The 25,733-nt window shown below is 50.3% G+C and overlaps 1 protein-coding gene across 1 annotated transcript in view; it reads left to right on the top strand.

The window, feature by feature from the left end:
- LOC112247859 (CSC1-like protein 2) overlaps window positions 1–19,707 on the top strand; it is a gene marked incomplete in the record, with an annotated part of 175,688 nt that extends 155,981 nt beyond the window's left edge. The window contains 6 exon segments of the mRNA XM_042305631.1: window positions 6,327–6,413; window positions 7,268–7,333; window positions 8,529–8,691; window positions 9,661–9,766; window positions 17,500–17,667; window positions 18,438–19,707. Of these exon segments, the coding sequence (XP_042161565.1) occupies window positions 6,327–6,413; window positions 7,268–7,333; window positions 8,529–8,691; window positions 9,661–9,766; window positions 17,500–17,667; window positions 18,438–18,619 (772 nt within the window).
- Window positions 19,708–25,733: the final 6,026 nt, after the last annotated feature.

The following is a 25,733-nucleotide window of genomic DNA, read 5'->3' as shown; positions in this document are numbered from 1 at the left end:
CATACACACACTGGACACTGTACGACTCACACACACACTTGACACAGTACGACTCACACACACACTTGACACTGTACAACTCACACACACACTGGACACGGTACCATTCTCTCTCACTCACACACACACTGGACACGGTACGACTCACACACGTTATGCTAGTCCATTGTATCTGATGATGACTCCCACTTCTGAGTTAACAGTGAATTATTTGGTGAGAGACCTGGCCGTGTGGTGCCAGGACAACAACCTCTCCCTCAACGTGATCAAGACAAAAGAGCTGATCGGGGACTACAGGAAAAGGAGGGCCGAAAACGCCCCCATTCACATCGACGGGGCTGTGGTGGAGCGGGTCGAGAGTTTCAAGTTCCTTGGTGTCGACACCAACAAACTATCAGGGTCCAAACACAACAAAGAAGCATGAAGAGGGCCCGACAACGCCTCTTCCCCCTCAGGAGACTGAAAAGATTTGGCATGGGTCCCTAGATCCTCAAAAGTTCTACAGCTGCACCATCGAGAGCATCCTGACTGGCTGCATCACCGCCTGGTATGGCAACTGCTAGGCATAAGACTGAAATGTGCTACAGAGGGTAGTGTGTATGGCCCAGTACATCACTGGGGCCAAGCTTCCTGCCATCCAGGACCCATATACTAGACGGTGTCAGAGGAAGGCCCACCCAAGACATAGACTGTTCTCTCTGCTACCGTACGGCAAGCGGTACCGGAGCGCCAAGTCTAGGTCCAAAGGGCTCCTTAACAGCTTCTACCCACAAGCCATAAGACTGCTGAACAATTCATCAAATAGCCACCCGGACTATTTCATATTTACGAAATCCACAAACTCCTGAGCTGTTTTTGCTGTCTATTTGTTCTCTTCTCCTCCTCCCACCTCTGTCCACCGCTCTGGCAGAGCCGTCGCCAGCTGGAACGGTTGGCAGCAGCGTCCTCTAGGTCTGTGGGTTTGATGTTGCACTTCCTCAGCAGCGTTTTCATCTGCCCCCCCCTCCCTCCGGCTGAAGTGAGCTGGCCATACAGGACCTTCTGCGGCGAGCCCATGGCCTCCATACTCTATACTCTTACAGTTGGTGCTGGGTGACCATGGCCTCTATACTCTATTCTCTTACAGTTGGTGTTGGGTGACCATGGCCTCCATACTCTTATAGTTGGTGCTGGGTGACCATGGCCTCCATTCTCTTACAGTTGGTGCTGGGTGACCATGGCCTCTATACTCTATTCTCTTACAGTTGGTGCTGGGTGACCATGGCCTCCATACTGGGTGACCATGGCCTCCACAGTTGGTGCTGGGTGACCATGGCCTCTATACTCTTACTGTTGGTGCTGGGTGACCATGGCCTCTATACTCTTACAGTTGGTGCTGGGTGACCATGGCCTCTATACTCTTACAGTTGGTGCTGGGTGACCATGGCCTCTATACTCTTACAGTTGGTGCTGGGTGACCATGGCCTCTATACTCTTACAGTTGGTCCTGGGTGACCATGGCCTCCATACTCTTACAGTTGGTCTTACCAAGTATTTCTGCATGGGTCACACGGTCGCACCAGGTGAATCCCAGGATGCACTGCAGGTAACTTATGTGGAATCACTCGAGCTGCTTGTTGTGTCGACTGTAAGTGACCTCTAGGCTTCACAGCTGTAAAGTGACCTCTAGGCGTCACGGCTGTAAAGTGACCTCTAGGCGTCACGGCTGTAAAGTGACCTCTAGGCGTCACGGCTGTAAAGTGACCTCTAGGCGTCACGGCTGTAAAGTGACCTCTAGGCGTCACGGCTGTAAAGTGACCTCTAGGCGTCACGGCTGTAAAGTGACCTCTAGGCGTCACGGCTGTAAAGTGACCTCTAGGCGTCACGGCTGTAAAGTGACCTCTAGGCGTCACGGCTGTAAAGTGACCTCTAGGCTTCACGGCTGTAAAGTGACCTCTAGGCTTCACGGCTGTAAAGTGACCTCTAGGCTTCACGGCTGTAAAGTGACCTCTAGGCGTCACGGCTGTAAAGTGACCTCTAGGCTTCACGGCTGTAAAGTGACCTCTAGGCTTCACGGCTGTAAAGTGACCTCTAGGCTTCACGGCTGTAAAGTGACCTCTAGGCGTCACGGCTGTAAAGTGACCTCTAGGCTTCACGGCTGTAAAGTGACCTCTAGGCTTCACGGCTGTAAAGTGACCTCTAGGCTTCACGGCTGTAAAGTGACCTCTAGGCTTCACGGCTGTAAACCAGAGTGGTGATGCAATGGCTTGATAGACGGCGACTTTGTTGTGGAGGCGGATATCCCTGTTTTGGAAGACCCTGTGTCTTAGTTTCCAGAAGGCAGCTGATGATTGCTTGATCCTGTTTTGAATTTCGAGGTCGATGCTGCAATCCTCCGAGAGGATGCTACCCAGATGTTTGAATGACGAGACTATTGCCAATGAACCATTGTGTTCAATGGTGAAGACAAGCAATGGTGGGTGGAGGGCTGGATCTCCATTGGAAGACCACCTCTGTCTTAGTGGTGTTGATTGACAGTCCCATCCTGCTATAGACCCTCACAGATGCTACAAGGATGAACTGAAGGTCTTCCGGAGTGTGAGCCACAAGAGCACAGTCATCAGCATACTGCAGCTCAAGAACCCGCTCTGTCGAAACCTTGGTGGTTGCTTGGAGCCTCCTGATGTTGAATAGGTTTCCATCCAGCCTGAAGTCCACCACAACACCGCTGCTGTCCTCAAACTCCTTGTGGAGAATCTGGGTGACACATAGGAGGAAGATCAAATTTTATTTGCCACATACACACATGGTTAACAGATGTTAATGCGAGTGTAGCGAAATGCTTGTGCTTCTAGTTCCCACAATGCAGTAATTGAAGAGGACAGGTGCCAGCATACACCCCTGCCTCACATCGATGCTTACTTCAAAGGGCAAAGACTGTTGCCCTCCTATGGCCACCGAGCCATCATCCCAATATGGACCTGGCAAAGGATGTTGACACATTTGCTGGACAGACACATTTGAGTAGAATGCCCCATAGCATTTCCCTGCTCACAGTGTGGAAGGCCATGAAGGCCATGAAAAGGTCCTGATGTTTTTCAGAAGTAACTTCCCTTCTTCAGTAGTTCTGCCGGGATGCTGTCAGCAGTAACCTCCCTTCTTCAGTAGCTCTGCTCAGGATGCTGTCAGCAGTAACCTCCCTTCTTCAGTAGTTTTGCCGGGATGCTGTCAGCAGTAACCTCCCTTCTTCAGTAGTTCCACCGGGATGCTGTCAGCAGGAACCTCCCTTCTTCAGTAGCTCTGCCGGTATGCTGTCAGCAGGAACCTTCCTTCTTCAGTAGCTCTGCCGGGATGCTGTCAGCAGGAACCTTCCTTCTTCAGTAGCTCTGCTCAGGATGCTGTCAGCGCCACGAGCCTAGTTTTTCTTGAGGGAACGGATAGCTGATAACACCTCTTGGAAGGTTGGCGAATGGTTGAGGTCTTGAATGGGTGGACGGAAAGGCAGTTCTTCCAGGATGGAGTGGTCTGTAGGAGAGCGCTGATTGAGTAGTGCTTCATAGTGGTCACCCCACCTCATCAGGATCTGAGTTTGGTGGGTCAGCCCACCTCATCAGGATCTGGGTTTGGTAGGTCAGCCCACCTCATCGGGATCTGGGTTTGGTAGGTCAGCCCACCTCATCAGGATCTGGGTTTGGTGGGTCAGCCCACCTCATCAGGATCTGGGTTTGGTGGGTCAAGAGAGTCAGACCATCAGCTGTTCTCAGGGGAGTGATGGAGTGATTTCTAGGGCCATAGATGGCTTTAGCTCAGTTTGTAGAAATTGTGCGTTTTTTTTCGTCGGCATACATTTTGATTTCCTGTGCCTTATTCGTCCACCATTCGTTCTGCAGAGCATGCAAATTGTTTGCACTTTCTTGCGTGATGCACGCCATTGCTGGCGGAGGGTAGCAGATGTGGAGCACTGAGCAGAGCACTGAGCTGATAGATGCACACTTCTGGGTCCATGGGATCCTCTGAGCTGATAGATGCCCACTTCTGGGTCCATGGGATCCTCTGAGCTGATAGATGCCCACTTCTGGATCCTCTGAGCTGATAGATGCCCACTTCTGGATCCTCTGAGCTGATAGATGCCCACTTCTGGATCCTCTGAGCTGATAGATGCCCACTCCTGGGTCCATGGAATCCTCTGAGCTCAGAAGAGGCTCATTCTCCTTTCAGCCTTTCAGTGAGAGAGAGACGGAACTCATCCCTTACTGCAGCTTTTCTCAAGCAGGGTACAGTGCAGGCAGCTCTTACTGGACTTCTGCGGGGGGACGTATTCTCACCTGGAATTTAGCCAGCATTCCTCATGTCACGTGTCAGCAGGACGTTATTAGTGTCACACGTAGTCGATCAGGTGCCGGTGTTTGGAACGTGGGGTGCATCCATGATGTTTTATATTTGTTGTTCTGCTGGAACAAGGTGTTAGTGAGATCATGCTCGGCACCAACACCATGCCCACCCAGAACTCCACTCCATATCCGGTTGTTCTGTCCCACCCTAGCGTTGAAGTCACCCAGCAGAAAGATCTTGTCATTCCTGGCGATACGGTGAAGGGCCTTATCTAGTGACTGGTAGAAGCAGTCCTTCGCCTCATTTTCAGATGGTAAAGTTGGTGCGTATGCACTGAGAAGAGTAGCATAACGCATCTTGGGGGATACGGAGAGACATAAATCTTTCACTTATACCGACAGGTGTTTCGGTGAGGCTGGGTAAAAGGAAGCTCTTAATTGCCAGTACCACGTGCTGATGTTGTCCACCCGGAGGGTAACCTTTCCAGAAGAAGGTGTAACCTTCTCCCTCCTCTTTCAGGGACCCTTCATCCAGGAACCTGGTCTAACTCAGGGCAGCCAATGTCAATGTTATAGCGCCTTAGTTCTGCACCAATCAAAGCTGTTCTCCGATTGGGGTCTATCGTTTATTAACGTCAGTGTCCAGAAGAGTTCTGATGTTCCATGTCGCCAGTTTCAGGGGATTTTTAGCATTTTTTCAACCGCTGAGTGGAACTCCCGATAGGCTACAACACACCTATCTAGTGAGAGTGCAATTTCTAGGCCTCTCCCCAGCCGGGGTGAGCAGTGTGGCTCCTTAATAGCGCTGCTCAGTCACACAGGGGTCTGCCGAGAGCAGCTGCCAACTCCCAACTGCTGGCGACCCATAATAGCCCTGTGCCGCTGGTGTGCAGGGGGTCTGATTTTAAGGACTCCCGGTGCATTTACTCCTGCCCCCGTCACCAGACACCCCAACGCCGCCAGGCTTTAGTCCGGTTTCCGGTTTGATGGCTTCACCGAGGTCAGAAGAGGATACAGGCGGTGCAAAGGAAGTTATTTAAAGTGCTGCTTGAGGGTGCATTCCTCCTGGGGGGGAAACCCAGGAGGACCAGTATCTTCCACAGCTGCAGGAGGCTGCCGGACCTCCAGTCTGTTGGCATCCGCCCGCCACTCGCCGGCAAGCACGCTGCTTTTCTCTCAGGGTGTGCTCCCTAACTTTTAGTCGTACCAGACTAACCCACAAGGCAGTGGTTGATGGCTGCCAGGGCGTGTCCCACACAGAGGTGGGCTTGTACAGATGCATCTCTGAGGCACACCGCAGCTCCGAGATCCCCTGCCGGGTCTGGAGTTTCAAGACAACCCGTTAACGTGTGCTGTCGCGAGGAGGCACCGCGGAGGCTTTGTACCGGCAAGGGGAAACTGCATGAAGCTGCTCCCAATTCACCACAAAGGGCTAGCCGGCGGCAGCGAGCTGTAAGCAAGAGTATGCAAGCACGTGGTAAGCGGGCGTTGCAACTTACCTCTTCCAAGACACTACTGCACTAGACAAGGTCACATGCACCCTGCTGTTGCCTGGCGACACACACAAACACTGGACCTGGTACAACTCTCCTAAAGACACTCACACTGTTTTCTGTGTGTACAGTATTAGAGTGGACATCAGTGGATGTTTGTGTGTGTACAGTATTGGAGTGGACATCAGTGGATGTTTTCCTGTGTGTACAGTATTAGAGTGGACATCAGTGGATGTTTGTGTGTGTACAGTATTAGAGTGGACATCAGTGGATGTTTATGTGCTGTGTATATATAATGAATGAAGAGCTACATTATATCATTAACTAAGTATTCTCTGTTGCCACCTGGTTAGCCTGATCCCAGATCTGTTTGGTGCTGTCTTTCCAACTCCTATGGTCCAGTATGTAGGAATTTGGCAAACCAGCACAAACTGATCTGGGGCCTGTCTTACCTGGTAGAGCCACACAGAGAGCTGTGGGTATGTAATGTTTATCGTTTTGACTTTTCCATGTATTCTAATAGGTCTGGAGAGAACAGGACCACCATGCATAAATGTTACACCTTCCTCATCTTTATGGTCTTACTGCTGCCCTCTCTAGGACTCAGCAGGTACTACATGTCTTTTTTTTTTTATTAATAATTTTTAAATGAATTATTATTTTTAATTAATAACATATTTATTTTTAGTTATTTTTTATTTTTATTTCACCTTTTATTTAACCAGGGAGCTAGTTGAGAACAAGTTCTCATTTACAACTGCGACCTGGCCAAGATTAAGCAAAGCAGTTCGACACAAACAACAACACAGAGTTACACATGGAGTAAACAAATATATATATATATATATATATATAAGTAGGCATACATTTGACGAACCCACTATCCTGGCGTTGCTACAGAGAACAACTTACTACTCAGCCAATTAACTCTTCTATCTACTGTATGTTTGTTCACTACATAGCTACATAGTCAACGTTTTGGGACAGTTTCCCGAACACAGATCCTGGCCTAGCCCTGGACCAAAATGTACTTTCAATGGAATCCTATAAGAAGCCTTGTATGAGCTAGAAATAGCCCATAGGGCAAGGAGCCTATCTCCTGTTTCTGTAGAGACACGGCTTGATGTACCAGGACAGGACACTAGTCTATCTCCTGTTTCTGTAGTGAGACAGCTTGATGTACCAGGACACCCCTGGACAGGACACTAGTCTATCTCCTGTTTCGGTAGTGAGACAGCTTGATGTACCAGGACACCCCCTGGACAGGACACTGGTCTATCACACTGGTCTATATTATATTACCCACAATCCACCTCCTTAATGCTGAGTGCCAAGCAGATTCACATCATGTCCCATTTTTTTAGTGTTTTAGTGTAGTCTGTCCCTTTATGGTCCCATGGACTCTAATACGATCATTATACTCCAATTCCTCTGACAACTGCACTGTTTCCTTCTTCCTTCCAGTCTGGATGTTTTCTTCCGATGGCTGTTTGACAAGCGCTTCCTGGCTGACGCTGCCGTGAGGTTTGAGTAAGTAGCAGTTCCTAGTTCCTCTCTATGTTTCTTCCTAGGTTCCCGCCATCTAGGGAGCTTTGAGCCTTTACCTTGTGCACTGTGGTCTCTGCTGTCCCACGTTCTGGCTTGTCGGGCCACGTCCTGGCTTGACGCCTGGCTCGTCGGGCCACGTCCTGGCTCGTCGGGCCACGTCCTGGCTCGTCGGGCCACGTTCTGGCTCGTAATCTAAAGCTGTCAGTCTTATCTTAGTGGTGTTTGTAACAGTTATCTATCTTCGACCAGTCTATAATCAGAACACCATATACTCTGATGTGTCCCTAATGGAACCAGCTGGTCTTTGTTTAACTTAGTCTTTTAGGAAGAGGCCACCTGGTGTCCCAGGTCTAAATCCCAGGTCTAAATCAGACCACCTGGTGCCCCGGGTCTAAATCCCAGGTCTAAATCAGACCACCTGGTGTCCCAGGTCTAAATCACACCGCCTGGTGTCCCGGGTCTAAATCACACCGCCTGGTGTCCCAGTTCTAAATCAGACCACCTGGTGTCCCAGGTCTAAATCACACCACCTGGTGTCCCAGTTCTAAATCAGACCACCTGGTGTCCCAGGTCTAAATCAGACCACCTGGTGTCCCGGGTCTAAATCCCAGGTCTAAATCAGACCACCTGGTGTCCCAGTTCTAAATCAGACCACCTGGTGTCCCAGGTCTAAATCAGACCACCTGGTGTCCCGGGTCTAAATCAGACCACCTGGTGTCCCAGGTCTAATTCAGTCCACCTGGTGTCCCAGGTCTAAATCAGACCAGATTATAGGGGAAGAGTGAAACTGACTTTAAGGTCTAGATCTAAATTTGATGGGGTTAGAGCCTGGTGGTGGGGGTTGGAGCCTGGTGGTGGGGGTTGGAGCCTGGCGGTGGGGGTAAGAGCCTGGCGGTGGGGGGCTGGAGCCTGACGGTGGGGGTTGGAGGTGGAGGTTGGAGCCTGGGTTTTAGTTTTAGTCCTCTAGGAGGAAGTTAGTCTTTAATACTCCCCTTTTACACTATTGTTCCGACCGGTACTGGACTGGCCTGGCGACACGTCCCACATCGTTTCACAAACATGGTCATGTGCCTAGAACAGAACATATCCAATCCAGCGTAGGATGGTTCTGGTTGACATGATAGTGTGAAAAAGGTATGTTATTATTGCGATGTAATTTCCTGTCCCCCCCCACCAGGTGTGTGTTCCTGCCTGACAACGGGGCGTTCTTTGTGAACTATGTCATCGCATCGGCGTTCATCGGTAACGCCATGGATCTGCTGAGGATCCCTGGTCTGCTCATGTATATGACCCGGCTGTGTCTGGCTCGCTCTGCTGCCGAGAGACGCAACGTCAAGAGGGTGAGTAGAGGAGCGCCACCTGGTGGCCAGGAAGACCTCAGTCACATAATAAACTACATCTCATAATTAACTACATCTCATAATTAACTACATCTCATAATTAACTACATCTCATAATTAACTACATCTCATAATAAAATACATCTCATAATAAACTACATCTCATAATTAACTACATCTCATAATTGACTACATCTCATAATTAACTACATCTCATAATTAACTACATCGCAACTAGGATGCACATAGTTATATCAAAGTGACAAGATAGTAGACTGACCGCTCTAACAATGAGAATAAATGTACTGATTTGGGGGCGGAGTCGAGCTTCCTGCGTCACTTCTTCCTCTCTGGTGAAATGCTACTGGTTCGGGGTCAAATCCATGACAAAACAATCAATTCAGGAAGTAAACTGATATTCCAATAAGGAGAGCAATGAGGAAGTTGGAATTTCAATTTACTTCCTAAATTGAAATGGAATGAACCCCAACCATGACAAGCTATGCTTTTGTTGAACTGAGGCTTCCCGAAGGACATATGATAATATCCTCCTGTTAACGTGTGTCTCTCTGCATCATCAAGTTTTCCAATTCTATAATTATATCTCTATGTTCTACAACACTAAGCGAATGAGTTGCCATTCTAATATTTTATTTCTATACTTTACAGCACCAAACGTATGAGTTCCAGTTCTATAACTCTATTTCTGTGTTCTGCAGCACCAGGCGTATGAGTTCCTGTTCTATAACTCTATTTCCATGCTCTGCAGCACCAGGCGTATGAGTTCCAGTTCTATAATTCTATTTCTGTGTTCTGCAGCACCAGGCGTATGAGTTCCAGTTCTATAACTCTATTTCTGTGTTCTGCAGCACCAGGCGTATGAGTTCCAGTTCTATAACTCTATTTCTGTGTTCTGCAGCACCAGGCGTATGAGTTTCAGTTCTATAACTCGATTTCTATGCTCTGCAGCACCAGGCGTATGAGTTCCAGTTCGGGGCGGCCTATGCCTGGATGATGTGTGTCTTCACTGTGGTCATGACATACAGCATCACCTGTCCAATCATCGTCCCCTTTGGTGAGCTGAGATCCACGGTTACTAACTAGTTTAGTGAGGTGACGTATTGTCCTGACTTTATTGTCCCCTTCGGTGAGCTGTGGTCAGCCAGCATCATTCCCTAACCAGCCGCTAGTCTACTCAGCTGTGGTCGGCCAGCATCATCCCCTAACCAGCCGCTAGTCTACTCAGCTGTGGTCAGCCAGCATCATCTCCTAACCAGCCTGGTGGGGGTAGACAGTGATGGGAGCTGGGGGTAGACAGTGATGAGGAGCTGGGGGGTAGACAGTGATGAGGAGCTGGGGGTAGACAGTGATGGGGAGCTGGGGGTAGACAGTGATGGGGAGCTGGGGGTAGACAGTGATGAGGAGCTGGGGGTGATGGGGAGCTGTAGACAGTGATGGGGAGCTGTTGGGTAGACAGTGATGGGGAGCTGTTGGGTAGACAGTGATGGGGAGCTGGGGGTAGACAGTGATGAGGAGCTGGGGGCTGGGGGTAGACAGTGATGGGGAGCTGGGGGTAGACAGTGATGAGGAGCTGGGGGTAGACAGTGATGGGGAGCTGTTGGGTAGACAGTGATGGGGAGCTGGGGGTAGACAGTGATGGGGAGCTGGGGGTAGACAGTGATGAGGAGCTGGGGGTAGACAGTGATGGGGGCTGGGGGTAGACAGTGATGGGGAGCTGGGGGTAGACAGTGATGGGGAGCTGGGGGTAGACAGTGATGGGGAGCTGGGGGTAGACAGTGATGGGGAGCTGGGGGTAGACAGTGATGAGGAGCTGGGGGATGAGACAGTGATGAGGAGCTGGGGGCTGGGGGTAGACAGTGATGGGGAGCTGGGGGTAGACAGTGATGGGGAGCTGGGGGTAGACAGTGATGGGGAGCTGGGGGTAGACAGTGATGAGGAGCTGGGGGTGGACAGTGATGAGGAGCTGGGGGGCTGGGGGTAGACAGTGATGGGGAGCTGGGGGTAGACAGTGATGAGGAGCTGGGGGATAGACAGTGATGGGGAGCTGGGGGTAGACAGTGATGAGAAGCTGGGGGTAGACAGTGATGAGGAGCTGGGGGTAGACAGTGATGAGAAGCTGGGGGCTGGGGGTAGACAGTGATGAGATGCTGGGGGTAGACAGTGATGAGAAGCTGGGGGGTAGACAGTGATGGGGAGCTGTTGGGTAGACAGTGATGGGGAGCTGGGGGGGGGTAGACAGTGATGGGGAGCTGGGGGTAGACAGTGATGGAGCTGGGGGTAGACAGTGATGGGGAGCTGGGGGTAGACAGTGATGAGGAGCTGGGGGTAGACAGTGATGGGGGGGGGGTAGACAGTGATGGGGAGCTGGGGGTAGACAGTGATGGGGAGCTGGGGGTAGACAGTGATGGGGAGCTGGGGGTAGACAGTGATGGGGAGCTGGGGTGTAGACAGTGATGGGGGTAGACAGTGATGGGGGCTGGGGGTAGACAGTGATGGGGAGCTGGGGGTAGACAGTGATGAGAAGCTGGGGGTAGACAGTGATGAGAAGCTGGGGGTAGACAGTGATGGGGAGCTGGGGGTGGACAGTGATGAGGAGCTGGGGGGGAGCTGGGGGTAGACAGTGATGGGGGCTGGGGGTAGACAGTGATGGGGAGCTGGGGGTAGACAGTGATGGGGAGCTGGGGGTAGACAGTGATGAGGAGCTGGGGGTGGGGGTAGACAGTGATGGGGAGCTGGGGGTAGACAGTGATGGGGGCTGGGGGTAGACAGTGATGGGGAGCTGGGGGGATGGGGAGCTAGACAGTGATGGGGAGCTGGGGGTAGACAGTGATGGGGAGCTGGGGGTAGACAGTGATGGGGAGCTGGGGGTAGACAGTGATGGGGAGCTGGGGGTAGACAGTGATGGGGAGCTGGGGGAGCTGGGGGTAGACAGTGATGGGGAGCTGGGGGTAGACAGTGATGGGGAGCTGGGGGTAGACAGTGATGGGGAGCTGGGGGTAGACAGTGATGAGGAGCTGGGGGGCTGGGGTAGACAGTGATGGGGAGCTGGGGGTAGACAATGATGAGGAGCTGGGGGTAGACAGTGATGGGGAGCTGGGGGTAGACAGTGATGGGGAGCTGGGGGTAGACAGTGATGGGGAGCTGTTGGGTAGACAGTGATGGGGAGCTGGGGGTAGACAGTGATGGGGAGCTGGGGGTAGACAGTGATGGGGAGCTGGGGGTAGACAGTGATGGGGAGCTGGGGGTAGACAGTGATGGAGCTGGGGGTAGACAGTGATGGGGAGCTGGGGGTAGACAGTGATGAGGAGCTGGGGGTAGACAGTGATGAGGCTGGGGGTAGACAGTGATGGGGGGTAGCTGGGGGGGGGTAGACAGTTATGGGGAGCTGGGGGTAGACAGTGATGGGGAGCTGGGGGTAGCTGGGGAGGTGATGAGGAGCTGGGGGGTAGACAGTGATGAGGAGCTGGGGGTAGACAGTGATGGGCTGGGGGTAGACAGTGATGGGGAGCTGGGGGTAGACAGTGATGGGGAGCTGGGGGTAGACAGTGATGGGGAGCTGGGGGTAGACAGTGATGGGGAGCTGGGGGGCTGGGGGTAGACAGTGATGAGAAGCTGGGGGTAGACAGTGATGAGAAGCTGGGGGTAGGGTAGACAGTGATGGGGAGCTGGGGGTGGACAGTGATGAGGAGCTGGGGGTAGACAGTGATGGGGGCTGGGGGTAGACAGTGATGGGGAGCTGGGGGTAGACAGTGATGGGGAGCTGGGGGTAGACAGTGATGAGGAGCTGGGGGTAGACAGTGATGAGGAGCTGGGGGTAGACAGTGATGGGGATAGACAGTGATGGGGAGCTGGGGGTAGACAGTGATGGGGAGCTGGGGGTAGACAGTGATGGGGAGCTGGGGGTAGACAGTGATGACTGGGGGTGAGACAGGATGGGGAGCTGGGGGTAGACAGTGATGAGGGGGGTAGCTGGGGGTAGACAGTGATGAGGAGCTGGGGGTGGGGAGACAGTGATGGGGAGCTGGGGGTAGACAGTGATGGGGAGCTGGGGGTAGACAGTGATGGGGAGCTGGGGGTAGACAGTGATGAGGAGCTGGGGGTAGACAGTGATGAGGAGCTGGGGGTAGACAGTGATGGGGAGCTGGGGGTAGACAGTGATGAGGAGCTGGGGGATAGACAGTGATGGGGAGCTGGGGGTAGACAGTGATGAGAAGCTGGGGGTAGACAGTGATGAGAAGCTGGGGGTTAGACAGTGATGAGAAGCTGGGGGTAGACAGTGATGAGATGCTGGGGGTAGACAGTGATGAGAAGCTGGGGGTAGACAGTGATGGGGAGCTGTTGGGTAGACAGTGATGGGGAGCTGGGGGCTAGACAGTGATGGGGAGCTGGGGGTAGACAGTGATGGAGCTGGGGGTAGACAGTGATGAGGGAGCTGGGGGTAGACAGTGATGAGGAGCTGGGGGTGAGACAGTGATGAGAAGGGGGGTAGACAGTGATGGGGGGGTAGCTGGGGGTAGACAGTGATGGGGAGCTGGGGGGTAGACAGTGATGGGGAGCTGGGGGTAGACAGTGATGGGGAGCTGGGGGTGTAGACAGTGATGGGGGTAGACAGTGATGGGGGGGTAGACAGTGATGGGGAGCTGGGGGTAGACAGTGATGAGAAGCTGGGGGGGGTAGACAGTGATGAGGGGCTGGGGGGTAGACAGTGATGGGGAGCTGGGGGGGGGTGGACAGTGATGAGGAGCTGGGGGTAGACAGTGATGGGGGCTGGGGGTAGACAGTGATGGGGAGCTGGGGGTAGACAGTGATGGGGAGCTGGGGGGTAGACAGTGATGAGGAGCTGGGGGAGAAGCTGGGGGTAGACAGTGATGGAGCTGGGGGATGGGGGGTAGACAGTGATGGGGGGGGGGGTAGACAGTGATGGGGAGCTGGGGGGGGTAGACAGTGATGGGGAGCTGGGGGTAGACAGTGATGGGGAGCTGGGGGTAGACAGTGATGGGGAGCTGGGGGGGGTAGACAGTGATGGGGAGCTGGGGGTAGACAGTGATGGGGAGCTGGGGGTAGACAGTGATGAGGAGCTGGGGGGTAGACAGTGATGGGGAGCTGGGGGGTAGACAGTGATGGGGAGCTGGGGGTAGACAGTGATGAGGAGCTGGGGGTAGACAGTGATGGGGAGCTGTTGGGGGTAGACAGTGATGGGAAGCTGTTGGGGTAGACAGTGATGGGGAGCTGATGAGAAGCTGGGGGTAGACAGTGATGGGGAGCTGGGGGTAGACAGTGATGAGGAGCTGGGGGTAGACAGTGATGGGGAGCTGGGGGTAGACAGTGATGGGGAGCTGGGGGTGGGGGTAGACAGTGATGGGGAGCTGGGGGTAGACAGTGATGGGGAGCTGGGGGTAGACAGTGATGGAGCTGGGGGTAGACAGTGATGGGGAGCTGGGGGTAGACAGTGATGAGGAGCTGGGGGTAGACAGTGATGGGGGGGTAGACAGTGATGGGGAGCTGGGGGTAGACAGTGATGGGGAGCTGGGGGTAGACAGTGATGGGGAGCTGGAGCTGAGCTAGTAGACAGGGGGTAGACAGTGATGAGGAGCTGGGGGTGGGACAGATGGGGAGCTGGGGGTGACAGTGATGGGGGCTGGGGGGTAGACAGTGATGGGGAGCTGGGGGGGTAGACAGTGATGGGGAGCTGGGGGTAGACAGTGATGGGGAGCTGGGGGTAGACAGTGATGGGGAGCTGGGGGTAGACAGTGATGAGAAGCTGGGGGGTAGACAGTGATGAGAAGCTGGGGGGAGCTGGGGGGTAGACAGTGATGGGGAGCTGGGGGACAGTGATGGGGAGCTGGGGGAGACAGTGATGAGGAGCTGGGGGGTAGACAGTGATGGGGGGGGGTAGACAGTGATGGGGAGCTGGGGGTAGACAGTGATGGGGAGCTGGGGGGGGTAGACAGTGATGAGGAGCTGGGGGGAGCTAGACAGTGATGAGGAGCTGGGGGTAGACAGTGATGGGGGGGTAGACAGTGATGGGAGCTGGGGGTAGACAGTGATGGGGAGCTGGGGGGATGGGGAGCTGGGGGTAGACAGTGATGGGGAGCTGGGGGGGGGTGATGGGGAGCTGGGGGTAGAGTGATGGGGAGCTGGGGGTAGACAGTGATGAGGAGCTGGGGGGTAGACAGTGATGAGGAGCTGGGGGTAGACAGTGATGGGGAGCTGGGGGTAGACAGTGATGGGGAGCTGGGGGTAGACAGTGATGGGGAGCTGGGGGTAGACAGTGATGAGGAGCTGGGGGTAGACAGTGATGAGGAGCTGGGGGTAGACAGTGATGGGGAGCTGGGGGTAGACAGTGATGAGGAGCTGGGGGATAGACAGTGATGGGGAGCTGGGGGTAGACAGTGATGAGAAGCTGGGGGGGGGGTAGACAGTGATGAGAAGCTGGGGGTTAGACAGTGATGAGAAGCTGGGGGTAGACAGTGATGAGAAGCTGGGGGGTAGACAGTGATGAGAAGCTGGGGGTAGACAGTGATGAGAAGCTGGGGGGACAGTGATAGACAGTGATGAGAAGCTGGGGGGTAGACAGTGATGAGAAGCTGGGGGGTAGACAGTGATGAGGGGTAGACAGTGATGGGGGTAGACAGTGATGAGGAGCTGGGGGTAGACAGTGATGAGGAGCTGGGGGTAGACAGTGATGAGAAGCTGGGGGTAGACAGTGATGAGAAGCTGGGGGTAGACAGTGATGGGGAGCTGGGGGATGGGGGTAGACAGTGATGAGGAGCTGGGGGGTAGACAGTGATGGGGAGCTGGGGGTAGACAGTGATGAGAAGCTGGGGGTAGACAGTGATGGGGGGGGGTAGACAGTGATGAGAAGCTGGGGGTAGACAGTGATGAGAAGCTGGGGGGTAGACAGTGATGAGAAGCTGGGGGTAGACAGTGATGAGAAGCTGGGGGGTAGACAGTGATGAGAAGCTGGGGGTAGACAGTGATGGGGGTAGACAGTGATGAGAAGCTGGGGGTAGACAGTGATGAGAAGCTGGGGGTAGACAGTGATGAGAAGCTGGGGGGTAGACAGTGATGAGAAGCTGGGGGTTAGACAGTGATGAGAAGCTGGGGGGGACAGTAGACAGTGATGGGGGGGGTAGACAGTGATGGGGGGGGTAGACAGTTGACAGTGATGGGGGTAGACAGTGATGAGAAGCTATTGGGTAGACAAAGTGATGAGAATTTCTGGAAGAACAAGCTGGGGGCCTCAGACAGTGATGAGAAGCTGGGGGTAGACCAGTGATGGGGGTGTCACTGGTTTTTAGACAGTGATGGGGGAGTATCACTGGTTTTTATCAGTGATGAGGTTTCTAAGCTGGGGGTGTCACTGGTTTCTATCAGTGATCAGGGGGTTTCTGCTGTTTCATGTTTTTAGCCTCAGATTACCACTGGTTTTTATCACGGCTCAAACAAAGTGGATATGTATCTTTTCAGAGTGTCACTGGTTTCTCCTGGCCTCAGAGTACCACTGGTTTCTATCACGCGGCCTCAGAGTGTCACTGGTTTCTATCACACGGCCTCAGAGTATCACTGGTTTCTATCACACGGCCTCAGAGTATCACTGCCGTAGAGATTTAACAGCACAGTGACAGTCGGTCATCATTGCACCTTTACAGCTATGAGAGTAGCGATAAAAGCAATGTTTGACAGTCAATATTGCGTGTATGAACACATTTTGTATACTTGTTAAAACATGTTTTTTTTACCTTTATTTAACTAGGCAAGTCAGTTAAGAACAAATTCTTATTTTCAATGACGACCTAGGAACAGTGGGTTAACTGCCTGTTCAGGGGCAGAATGACAGATTTGTACCTTGTCAGCTCGGGGATTCGATCTTGCAACTTTTCGGTTACTAGTCCAACACTCTAACCACTAGGCTAAGCTGCCGCCCATAATGAAGAGGGAGAGGACTCCCTGTAGGGTCCTGTATGGAGAAGATAGTTAGACTCACTGTCTGTCTCTGCTCCTCTTTCTCGCTCTCCTCCCACCTCCCCCTTTCTCGCCCTCTCTCCCTCCCTCTTTCTCTCTTTTGCTCACTCGCACTCTTTCTCTTCTCTGCCTTCCTCCCTCTCCTCTCTCTCTCCTCCACCTTCCTCCCTCTCCTCTCTTTCCACCTTCCTCCTTCTCCTCTCTCTCCTCCACCTTCCTCCCGCTCTCTCTCCTCCACCTTCCTTCCTTCCTCTCTCTCTCTCCTCCACCTTCCTCCTTCTCCTCTCTCACTCTCCTCCACCTCCCTCTCCTCTCTCTCTCTCTCCTCCACCTTCCTCCCTCTCCTCTCTCTCTTTCCACCTTCCTCCTTCTCCTTTCTCTCTCTCCTCCACCTTCCTCCCTCTCCTCTCTCTCTCCACCTTCCTCCACCTTCCTCCCTCTCCTCTCTCTCTCCCTCCTTCCACCTTCCTCCCTCTCTCTCTCCACCTCCTCTCTCCTCCTCCACCTTCCTCCCTCTTTCCTCTCCCTCTCTCTCTCTCTCCCACCTTCCTCCCTCTCCTCTCTCTCCACCATCCTTTTCCACCTTCCTCCCCTCTCCTTTTCTCCTCTCTCTCTCTCTCCACCTTCCTTCCTCTAACTCCTCCCTCCCTCCACCTTCCTCCTTCTCCTCTCTCTCTTTTCCACCATCCTCCCTCTCCTCTCTCTCTCTCCTCCACCTTCCTCCTTCTCCTCTCTCTCTTTTCCACCATCCTCCCTCTCCTCTCTCTCTCTCTGCTCCACCTTCCTCCCTCTCCTCTCTTTCTGCTCCCTCCCTCTCTCCAGGTCTGATGTACATGCTGTTGAAACACCTGGCAGATCGCTACAACATGTATTATGCCTACCTTCCCTCCAAGCTGGACAAGAAGATCCACTCTGGGGCCGTCAACCAGGTGGTGGCAGCACCTATCCTCTGCCTCTTCTGGCTCCTGTTCTTCTCCACTCTCCGCACAGGTACGAGGTCGCCATCTAGTGGCCGTTCTGGGTCAAAACCGGCTATCTCATATTTATAGGGTGTGTCACGTTAATTTATTTAAACTTTATTTATCTTTTCAAGTCAGTTAAGAACAAATTCTTATTTACAATGGCGGCCTACCCTGGGAAAACCCTAATGACGCTGGGCCAATTGTACACCGCCCAATGGGATTCCCAATCGCAGCCGTTTATGATACAGCCTGGAATCGAACCAGGGTCTGTAGTGACACCTCTAGCACTGAGATGCAGTACCTCAGACCGCTGAACCAGGGTCTGTAGTGATGCCTCTAGCACTGAGATGCAGTACCTCAGACCACTGAACCAGGGTCTGTAGTGACGCCTTTAGCACTGAGATGCAGTACCTCAGACCACTGAACCAGGGTCTGTAGTGACGCCTCTAGCACTGAGATGCAGTACCTCAGACCACTGAACCAGGGTCTGTAGTGACGCCCCTCTGAACCAGGGTCTGTATTGACATCTCCAGCACTGAGATGCAGTACCTCAGACCACTGAACCAGGGTCTGTAGTGACGCCCCTCTGAACCAGGGTTTGTAGTGACGCCTCTAGCACTGAGATGCAGTACCTCAGACCACTGATCCAGGGTCTGTAGTGACGCCTCTAGCACTGAGATGCAGTACCTCAGACCACTGAACCACAAATGGAACCCTATTCCCGATGTAGTGCACTGCTTTTGACTAGGGACCATAGGGAACGCATCCTACTGACATGTTGATTCTCTTCTCTTTCAGGTTTCTCAGCCCCAACCTCTATGTTTACCTTCATCGTTCTGATCATCACCATCATCGTCTGCTTGTCCCATGTCTGCTTCGGACACTTCAAATATCTCAGCGCTCACAACTACAAGGTAAAACACACGTCTTATTATTTTATTTCACAACTACAAGGTAAAAAACACACTTCTTATTTATAATGTTGAAGTGTTTTATATTTTATGAATTTAGCCAGGAAAGTCATTAAGAACACAATATCTCGTACCATAAGGATCCTGAATGCAATATGAGACAAATGATGCATAAATGATGCATTTATAGACAAGAGTATATTATTACAATCTTAAAATCTCATTGGGGGAAACTTAGGTTCTAGAGGTGTTAACGTTTACATGTTAAAACAATGTTGGGATCGTTTAACGTTAAGAAAAATCCTGTCCAATGTTTTCCCCACAAAATAAAATTACAGTGCAGTTATCACAAAACAGATTATTTCCCTTGTTGTATCCTAACTAGATGATACGAAGGCCCTGGGGAAAGTTGTGTCATTTTAAATCAAACCAGAGGGGATGAGGTGAACTTTAGGCTCTACTGTGGGGAATTTGAGAGGCATTCAAGACGAGACATTGTAAGATACAGCTTACCAAGACATATGTACACAGTTCTGCCTACCCTCTCCTCTCTCTCTCCCTCACACTGGCCTGCTCTTCGGTCTGTTGCCTGTAGACTCTCCTAGCTAACACATGTGGAATTGTTTTAAGATGGTCATAACATGGAACGTTTAGCTATTTGATTTAGAATTTTAGGACCCCTTTAGGGGGACCCCCCCCAGAACAATATTACAACATTTTGATAAAATCTTGATTTGGCCTTTACAACTATAGCCCATAGAAACACATTGAATAGCAAGTAATATCAAAGACTTCGTTCTTATTCTGCCGGTATCGATAGTCTAAGAGTTTGACCACGTGGGATAGTTAAAAGTTTCAGCAATCTACTTAAACCTTATTTCCTTCTTTGATAGAGGTACTTGTCTCGTCTCAAACCTTAGCCCTCTCGTTATCGAGGTAAGCTGGTCTGAAGCGGGAAAACCCAGGTTGGGGTTTTATTCGGAACATAGAAAAGGGGCGGGTCCTGCCTGTGCTCAGGGGGCGGTCCCATGATGCCGGGTCCTGCCTGTGCTCAGGGGGCGGTCCCATGACGCCGGGTCCTGCCTGTGCTCAGGGGGCAGTCCATTGACGCCGGGTCCTGCCTGTGCTCAGGGGCGGTCCCATGACGCCGGGTCCTGCTCAGGGGCGGTCCCGCTCAGGGGGCGGTCCCATGACACCGGGTCCTGCTCAGGGGGCGTTCCCATGACGCCGGGTCCTGCTCAGGGGGCGGTCCCATGACGCTGGGTCCTGCCTGTGCTCAGGGGGCAGTCCTCTGATTTAGTTCAACTCCAAAAGGGAATTGGAGTTTCCCTCATTAACCTGTTGCGAGAGCAATCCCGTATCCGGGATCCTATTTATAGCCTCAAGCTCATTACCATAACGCAACGTTAACTATTCATGAAAATTGCAAATGAAATGAAATAAATATATTTGCTCTCAAGCTTAGCCTTTTGTTAACAACACTGTCATCTCAGATTTTCAAAATATGCTTTTGTACCATAGCTAAACAAGAATCTGTGTAAGAGTATTGATAGCCTAGCATAGCATTAAGCCTAGCATTCAGCAGGCAACATTTTCACAAAAACAAGAAAAGCATTCAAATAAAATAATTTACCTTTGAAGAACTTCAGATGTTTTCAATGAGGAGACTCTCAGTTAGATAGCAAATGTTCAGTTTTTCCAAAAATATTATTTGTGTAGGACAAATCGCTCCGTTTTGTTCATCACGTTTGGGTAAGAAAAAACACAAATTAAGTCATTACAACGCTAACTTTTTCCAAATTAACTCCATAATATCGACAGAAACATGGCAAACGTTGTTTAGAATCAATCCTCAAGGTGTTTTTCACATATCTATCGACGATAAATCATTCGTGGCAGTTTGGTTTCTCTTCTGAAGAAAATGGAACGCGCATGGACCTGGAGATTACGCAATAATTTCGACGGAGGACACCGGGCGGACACCTGGTAAATGTAGTCTCTTATGGTCAATCTTCCAATGATATGCCTACAAATACGTCACAATGCTGCAGACACCTTGGGGAAACGACAGAAAGTGCAGGCTCATTCCTGGCGCATTCACAGCCGTATAAGGAGACATTGGAACACAGGGCATTCAAAATCTGGACCATTTCCTGTATGAAATGTCATCTTGGTTTCGCCTGTAGCATTAGTTCTGGGGCACTCACAGATAATATCTTTGCAGTTTTGGAAACGTCAGAGTTTTTTCTTTCCAAAGCTGTCAATTACATGCATAGTCGAGCATCTTTTCGTGACAAAATATCTTGTTTAAAACGGGAACGTTTTTTATCCAAAAATTAAAAGAGCGCCCCCTATCTCAAAGAAGTTAAACAGTCTAAAATCACATTACATAATTTCACAAATAGTTTCATCTTTACTCATTCATTTTATACAACAATTGGATGTAAACCTCATATCCGAGGCTATTATATAAACAGCGTTATGTTAATGTGGTCATATTGTCTCTCTTGAGTTTCACAAAATTGTACCAAACGGACCAGTTCGTAGCTCGTTACTTTACCGATCTTTTATACATTCTCCAGAACATGAATGTTCTCCAGTTCTAGGCTGTGGAAGAAATTCATTTGTTCTCTCTTATGAAAGTCACTCTCTCTCTACTGTCTGGCCATGAGGCAGGATTCTCCTCCAGGAATTTTACGACCTGTGGTTGCAGCAGCGTGGGTGTAGGAGAGACAGAGAGAGGGGGATGGTGCAGAGGGAGGGAGAATAGTGCTCGCTGTACCCAAAGAGGGCAACGTCATGACACAGGAAAAGGTCCTTCTCCAAACTGTTGCCACAGAGTTGGAAGCACTGAATCGTCAAGAATGTCATCGGATGCTGTAGCATTAAGATTTCCCTTCACTGAAACCAAGGGGCCGGACACGTTACTGTAGCTGTGTTCTATAAAGGGTTGTCTCTATGGACACGTTACTGTAGCTGTGTTCTATAAAGGGTTGTCTCTATGGACACGTTACTGTCTCTATGGACACGTTACTGTCTCTATGGACACGTTACTGTAGCTGTGTTCTATAAAGGGTTGTCTCTATGGACACGTTACTGTAGCTGTGTTCTATAAAGGGTTGTCTCTGAGGACACGTTACTGTCTCTATGGACACGTTACTGTAGCTGTGTTCTATAAAGGGTTGTCTCTATGGACACGTTACTGTCTCTATGGACACGTTACTGTCTCTATGGACACGTTACTGTAGCTGTGTTCTATAAAGGGTTGTCTCTATGGACACGTTACTGTAGCTGTGTTCTATAAAGGGTTGTCTCTGAGGACACGTTACTGTCTCTATGGACACGTTACTGTAGCTGTGTTCTATAAAGGGTTGTCTCTATGGACACGTTACTGTCTCTATGGACACGTTACTGTCTCTATGGACACGTTACTGTAGCTGTGTTCTATAAAGGGTTGTCTCTATGGACACGTTACTGTAGCTGTGTTCTATAAAGGGTTGTCTCTGAGGACACGTTACTGTCTCTATGGACACGTTACTGTAGCTGTGTTCTATAAAGGGTTGTCTCTGAGGACACGTTACTGTCTCTATGGACACGTTACTGTAGCTGTGTTCTATAAAGGGTTGTCTCTGAGGACACGTTACTGTCTCTATGGACACGTTACTGTAGCTGTGTTCTATAAAGGGTTGTCTCTATGGACACGTTACTGTCTCTATGGACACGTTACTGTAGCTGTGTTCTATAAAGGGTTGTCTCTGAGGACACGTTACTGTAGCTGTGTTCTATAAAGGGTTGTCTCTGAGGACACGTTACTGTAGCTGTGTTCTATAAAGGGTTGTCTCTATGGACACGTTACTGTAGCTGTGTTCTATAAAGGGTTGTCTCTATGGACACGTTACTGTAGCTGTGTTCTATAAAGGGTTGTCTCTATGGACACGTTACTGTAGCTGTGTTCTATAAAGGGTTGTCTCTATGGACACGTTACTGTAGCTGTGTTCTATAAAGGGTTGTCTCTGAGGACACGTTACTGTCTCTATGGACACGTTACTGTAGCTGTGTTCTATAAAGGGTTGTCTCTATGGACACGTTACTGTCTCTATGGACACGTTACTGTAGCTGTGTTCTGTAAAGGGTTGTCTCTATGGACACGTTACTGTCTCTGAGGACACGTTACTGTCTCTGAGGACACGTTACTGTAGCTGTGTTCTATAAAGGGTTGTCTCTGAGGACACGTTACTGTCTCTATGGACACGTTACTGTAGCTGTGTTCTATAAAGGGTTGTCTCTGAGGACACGTTACTGTCTCTATGGACACGTTACTGTAGCTGTGTTCTATAAAGGGTTGTCTCTATGGACACGTTACTGTCTCTGTGGACACGTTACTGTAGCTGTGTTCTATAAAGGGTTGTCTCTATGGACACGTTACTGTAGCTGTGTTCTATAAAGGGTTGTCTCTATGGACACGTTACTGTAGCTGTGTTCTATAAAGGGTTGTCTCTATGGACACGTTACTGTAGCTGTGTTCTATAAAGGGTTGTCTCTGAGGACACGTTACTGTAGCTGTGTTCTATAAAGGGTTGTCTCTGAGGACACGTTACTGTAGCTGTGTTCTATAAAGGGTTGTCTCTATGGACACGTTACTGTCTCTATGGACACGTTACTGTAGCTGTGTTCTATAAAGGGTTGTCTCTGAGGACACGTTACCGTAGCTGTGTTCAATAAAGGGTTGTCTCTGAGGACACGTTACTGTAGCTGTGTTCAATAAAGGGTTGTCTCTATGGACACGTTACTGTCTCTATGGACACGTTACTGTACCTGTGTTCTATAAAGGGTTGTCTCTATGGACACGTTACTGTCTCTATGGACACGTTACTGTAGCTGTGTTCTATAAAGGGTTGTCTCTGAGGACACGTTACTGTAGCTGTGTTCTATAAAGGGTTGTCTCTATGGACACGTTACTGTCTCTGTGGACACGTTACTGTAGCTGTGTTCTATAAAGGGTTGTCTCTATGGACACGTTACTGTAGCTGTGTTCTATAAAGGGTTGTCTCTGAGGACACGTTACTGTAGCTGTGTTCTATAAAGGGTTGTCTCTATGGACACGTTACTGTAGCTGTGTTCTATAAAGGGTTGTCTCTATGGACACGTTACTGTAGCTGTGTTCTATAAAGGGTTGTCTCTATGGACACGTTACTGTAGCTGTGTTCTATAAAGGGTTGTCTCTGAGGACACGTTACTGTCTCTATGGACACGTTACTGTAGCTGTGTTCTATAAAGGGTTGTCTCTGAGGACACATTACTGTCTCTATGGACACGTTACTGTAGCTGTGTTCTATAAAGGGTTGTCTCTGAGGACACGTTACTGTAGCTGTGTTCTATAAAGGGTTGTCTCTATGGACACGTTACTGTCTCTATGGACACGTTACTGTAGCTGTGTTCTATAAAGGGTTGTCTCTATGGACACGTTACTGTAGCTGTGTTCTTTAAAGGGTTGTCTCTGAGGACACGTTACTGTAGCTGTGTTCTATAAAGGGTTGTCTCTGAGGACACGTTACTGTCTCTATGGACACGTTACTGTAGCTGTGTTCTATAAAGGGTTGTCTCTGAGGACACGTTACTGTCTCTATGGACACGTTACTGTAGCTGTGTTCTATAAAGGGTTGTCTCTGAGGACACGTTACTGTAGCTGTGTTCTATAAAGGGTTGTCTCTGAGGACACGTTACTGTAGCTGTGTTCTATAAAGGGTTGTCTCTATGGACACGTTACTGTAGCTGTGTTCTATAAAGGGTTGTCTCTAAGCACACGTTACTGTAGCTGTGTTCTATAAAGGGTTGTCTCTGAGGACACGTTACTGTAGCTGTGTTCTATAAAGGGTTGTCTCTGAGGACACGTTACTGTAGCTGTGTTCTATAAAGGGTTGTCTCTGAGGACACGTTACTGTAGCTGTGTTCTATAAAGGGTTGTCTCTATGGACATGTTACTGTCTCTATGGACACGTTACTGTAGCTGTGTTCTATAAAGGGTTGTCTCTATGGACACGTTACTGTAGCTGTGTTCTATAAAGGGTTGTCTCTGAGGACACGTTACTGTAGCTGTGTTCTATAAAGGGTTGTCTCTATGGACACGTTACTGTAGCTGTGTTCTTTAAAGGGTTGTCTCTGAGGACACGTTACTGTAGCTGTGTTCTATAAAGGGTTGTCTCTGAGGACACGTTACTGTCTCTATGGACACGTTACTGTAGCTGTGTTCTATAAAGGGTTGTCTCTGAGGACACGTTACTGTCTCTATGGACACGTTACTGTAGCTGTGTTCTATAAAGGGTTGTCTCTGAGGACACGTTACTGTAGCTGTGTTCTATAAAGGGTTGTCTCTGAGGACACGTTACTGTAGCTGTGTTCTATAAAGGGTTGTCTCTATGGACACGTTACTGTAGCTGTGTTCTATAAAGGGTTGTCTCTAAGCACACGTTACTGTAGCTGTGTTCTATAAAGGGTTGTCTCTGAGGACACGTTACTGTAGCTGTGTTCTATAAAGGGTTGTCTCTGAGGACACGTTACTGTAGCTGTGTTCTATAAAGGGTTGTCTCTGAGGACACGTTACTGTAGCTGTGTTCTATAAAGGGTTGTCTCTATGGACACGTTACTGTCTCTATGGACACGTTACTGTAGCTGTGTTCTATAAAGGGTTGTCTCTATGGACACGTTACTGTCTCTATGGACACGTTACTGTAGCTGTGTTCTATAAAGGGTTGTCTCTATGGACACGTTACTGTCTCTATGGACACGTTACTGTCTCTATGGACACGTTACTATAGCTGTGTTCTATAAAGGGTTGTCTCTATGGACACGTTACTGTCTCTATGGACACGTTACTGTAGCTGTGTTCTATAAAGGGTTGTCTCTGAGGACACGTTACTGTAGCTGTGTTCTATAAAGGGTTGTCTCTATGGACACGTTACTGTCTCTGTGGACACGTTACTGTAGCTGTGTTCTATAAAGGGTTGTCTCTATGGACACGTTACTGTAGCTGTGTTCTATAAAGGGTTGTCTCTGAGGACACGTTACTGTAGCTGTGTTCTATAAAGGGTTGTCTCTATGGACACGTTACTGTAGCTGTGTTCTATAAAGGGTTGTCTCTATGGACACGTTACTGTAGCTGTGTTCTATAAAGGGTTGTCTCTGA

Source organism: Oncorhynchus tshawytscha, linkage group LG24 (genome assembly GCF_018296145.1).
Source record: "Oncorhynchus tshawytscha isolate Ot180627B linkage group LG24, Otsh_v2.0, whole genome shotgun sequence".
Classification (NCBI taxonomy): domain Eukaryota; kingdom Metazoa; phylum Chordata; class Actinopteri; order Salmoniformes; family Salmonidae; genus Oncorhynchus; species Oncorhynchus tshawytscha.
Note: the sequence above shows the minus strand (reverse complement) of the source record. Positions and strands in the feature narration are given on the sequence as shown.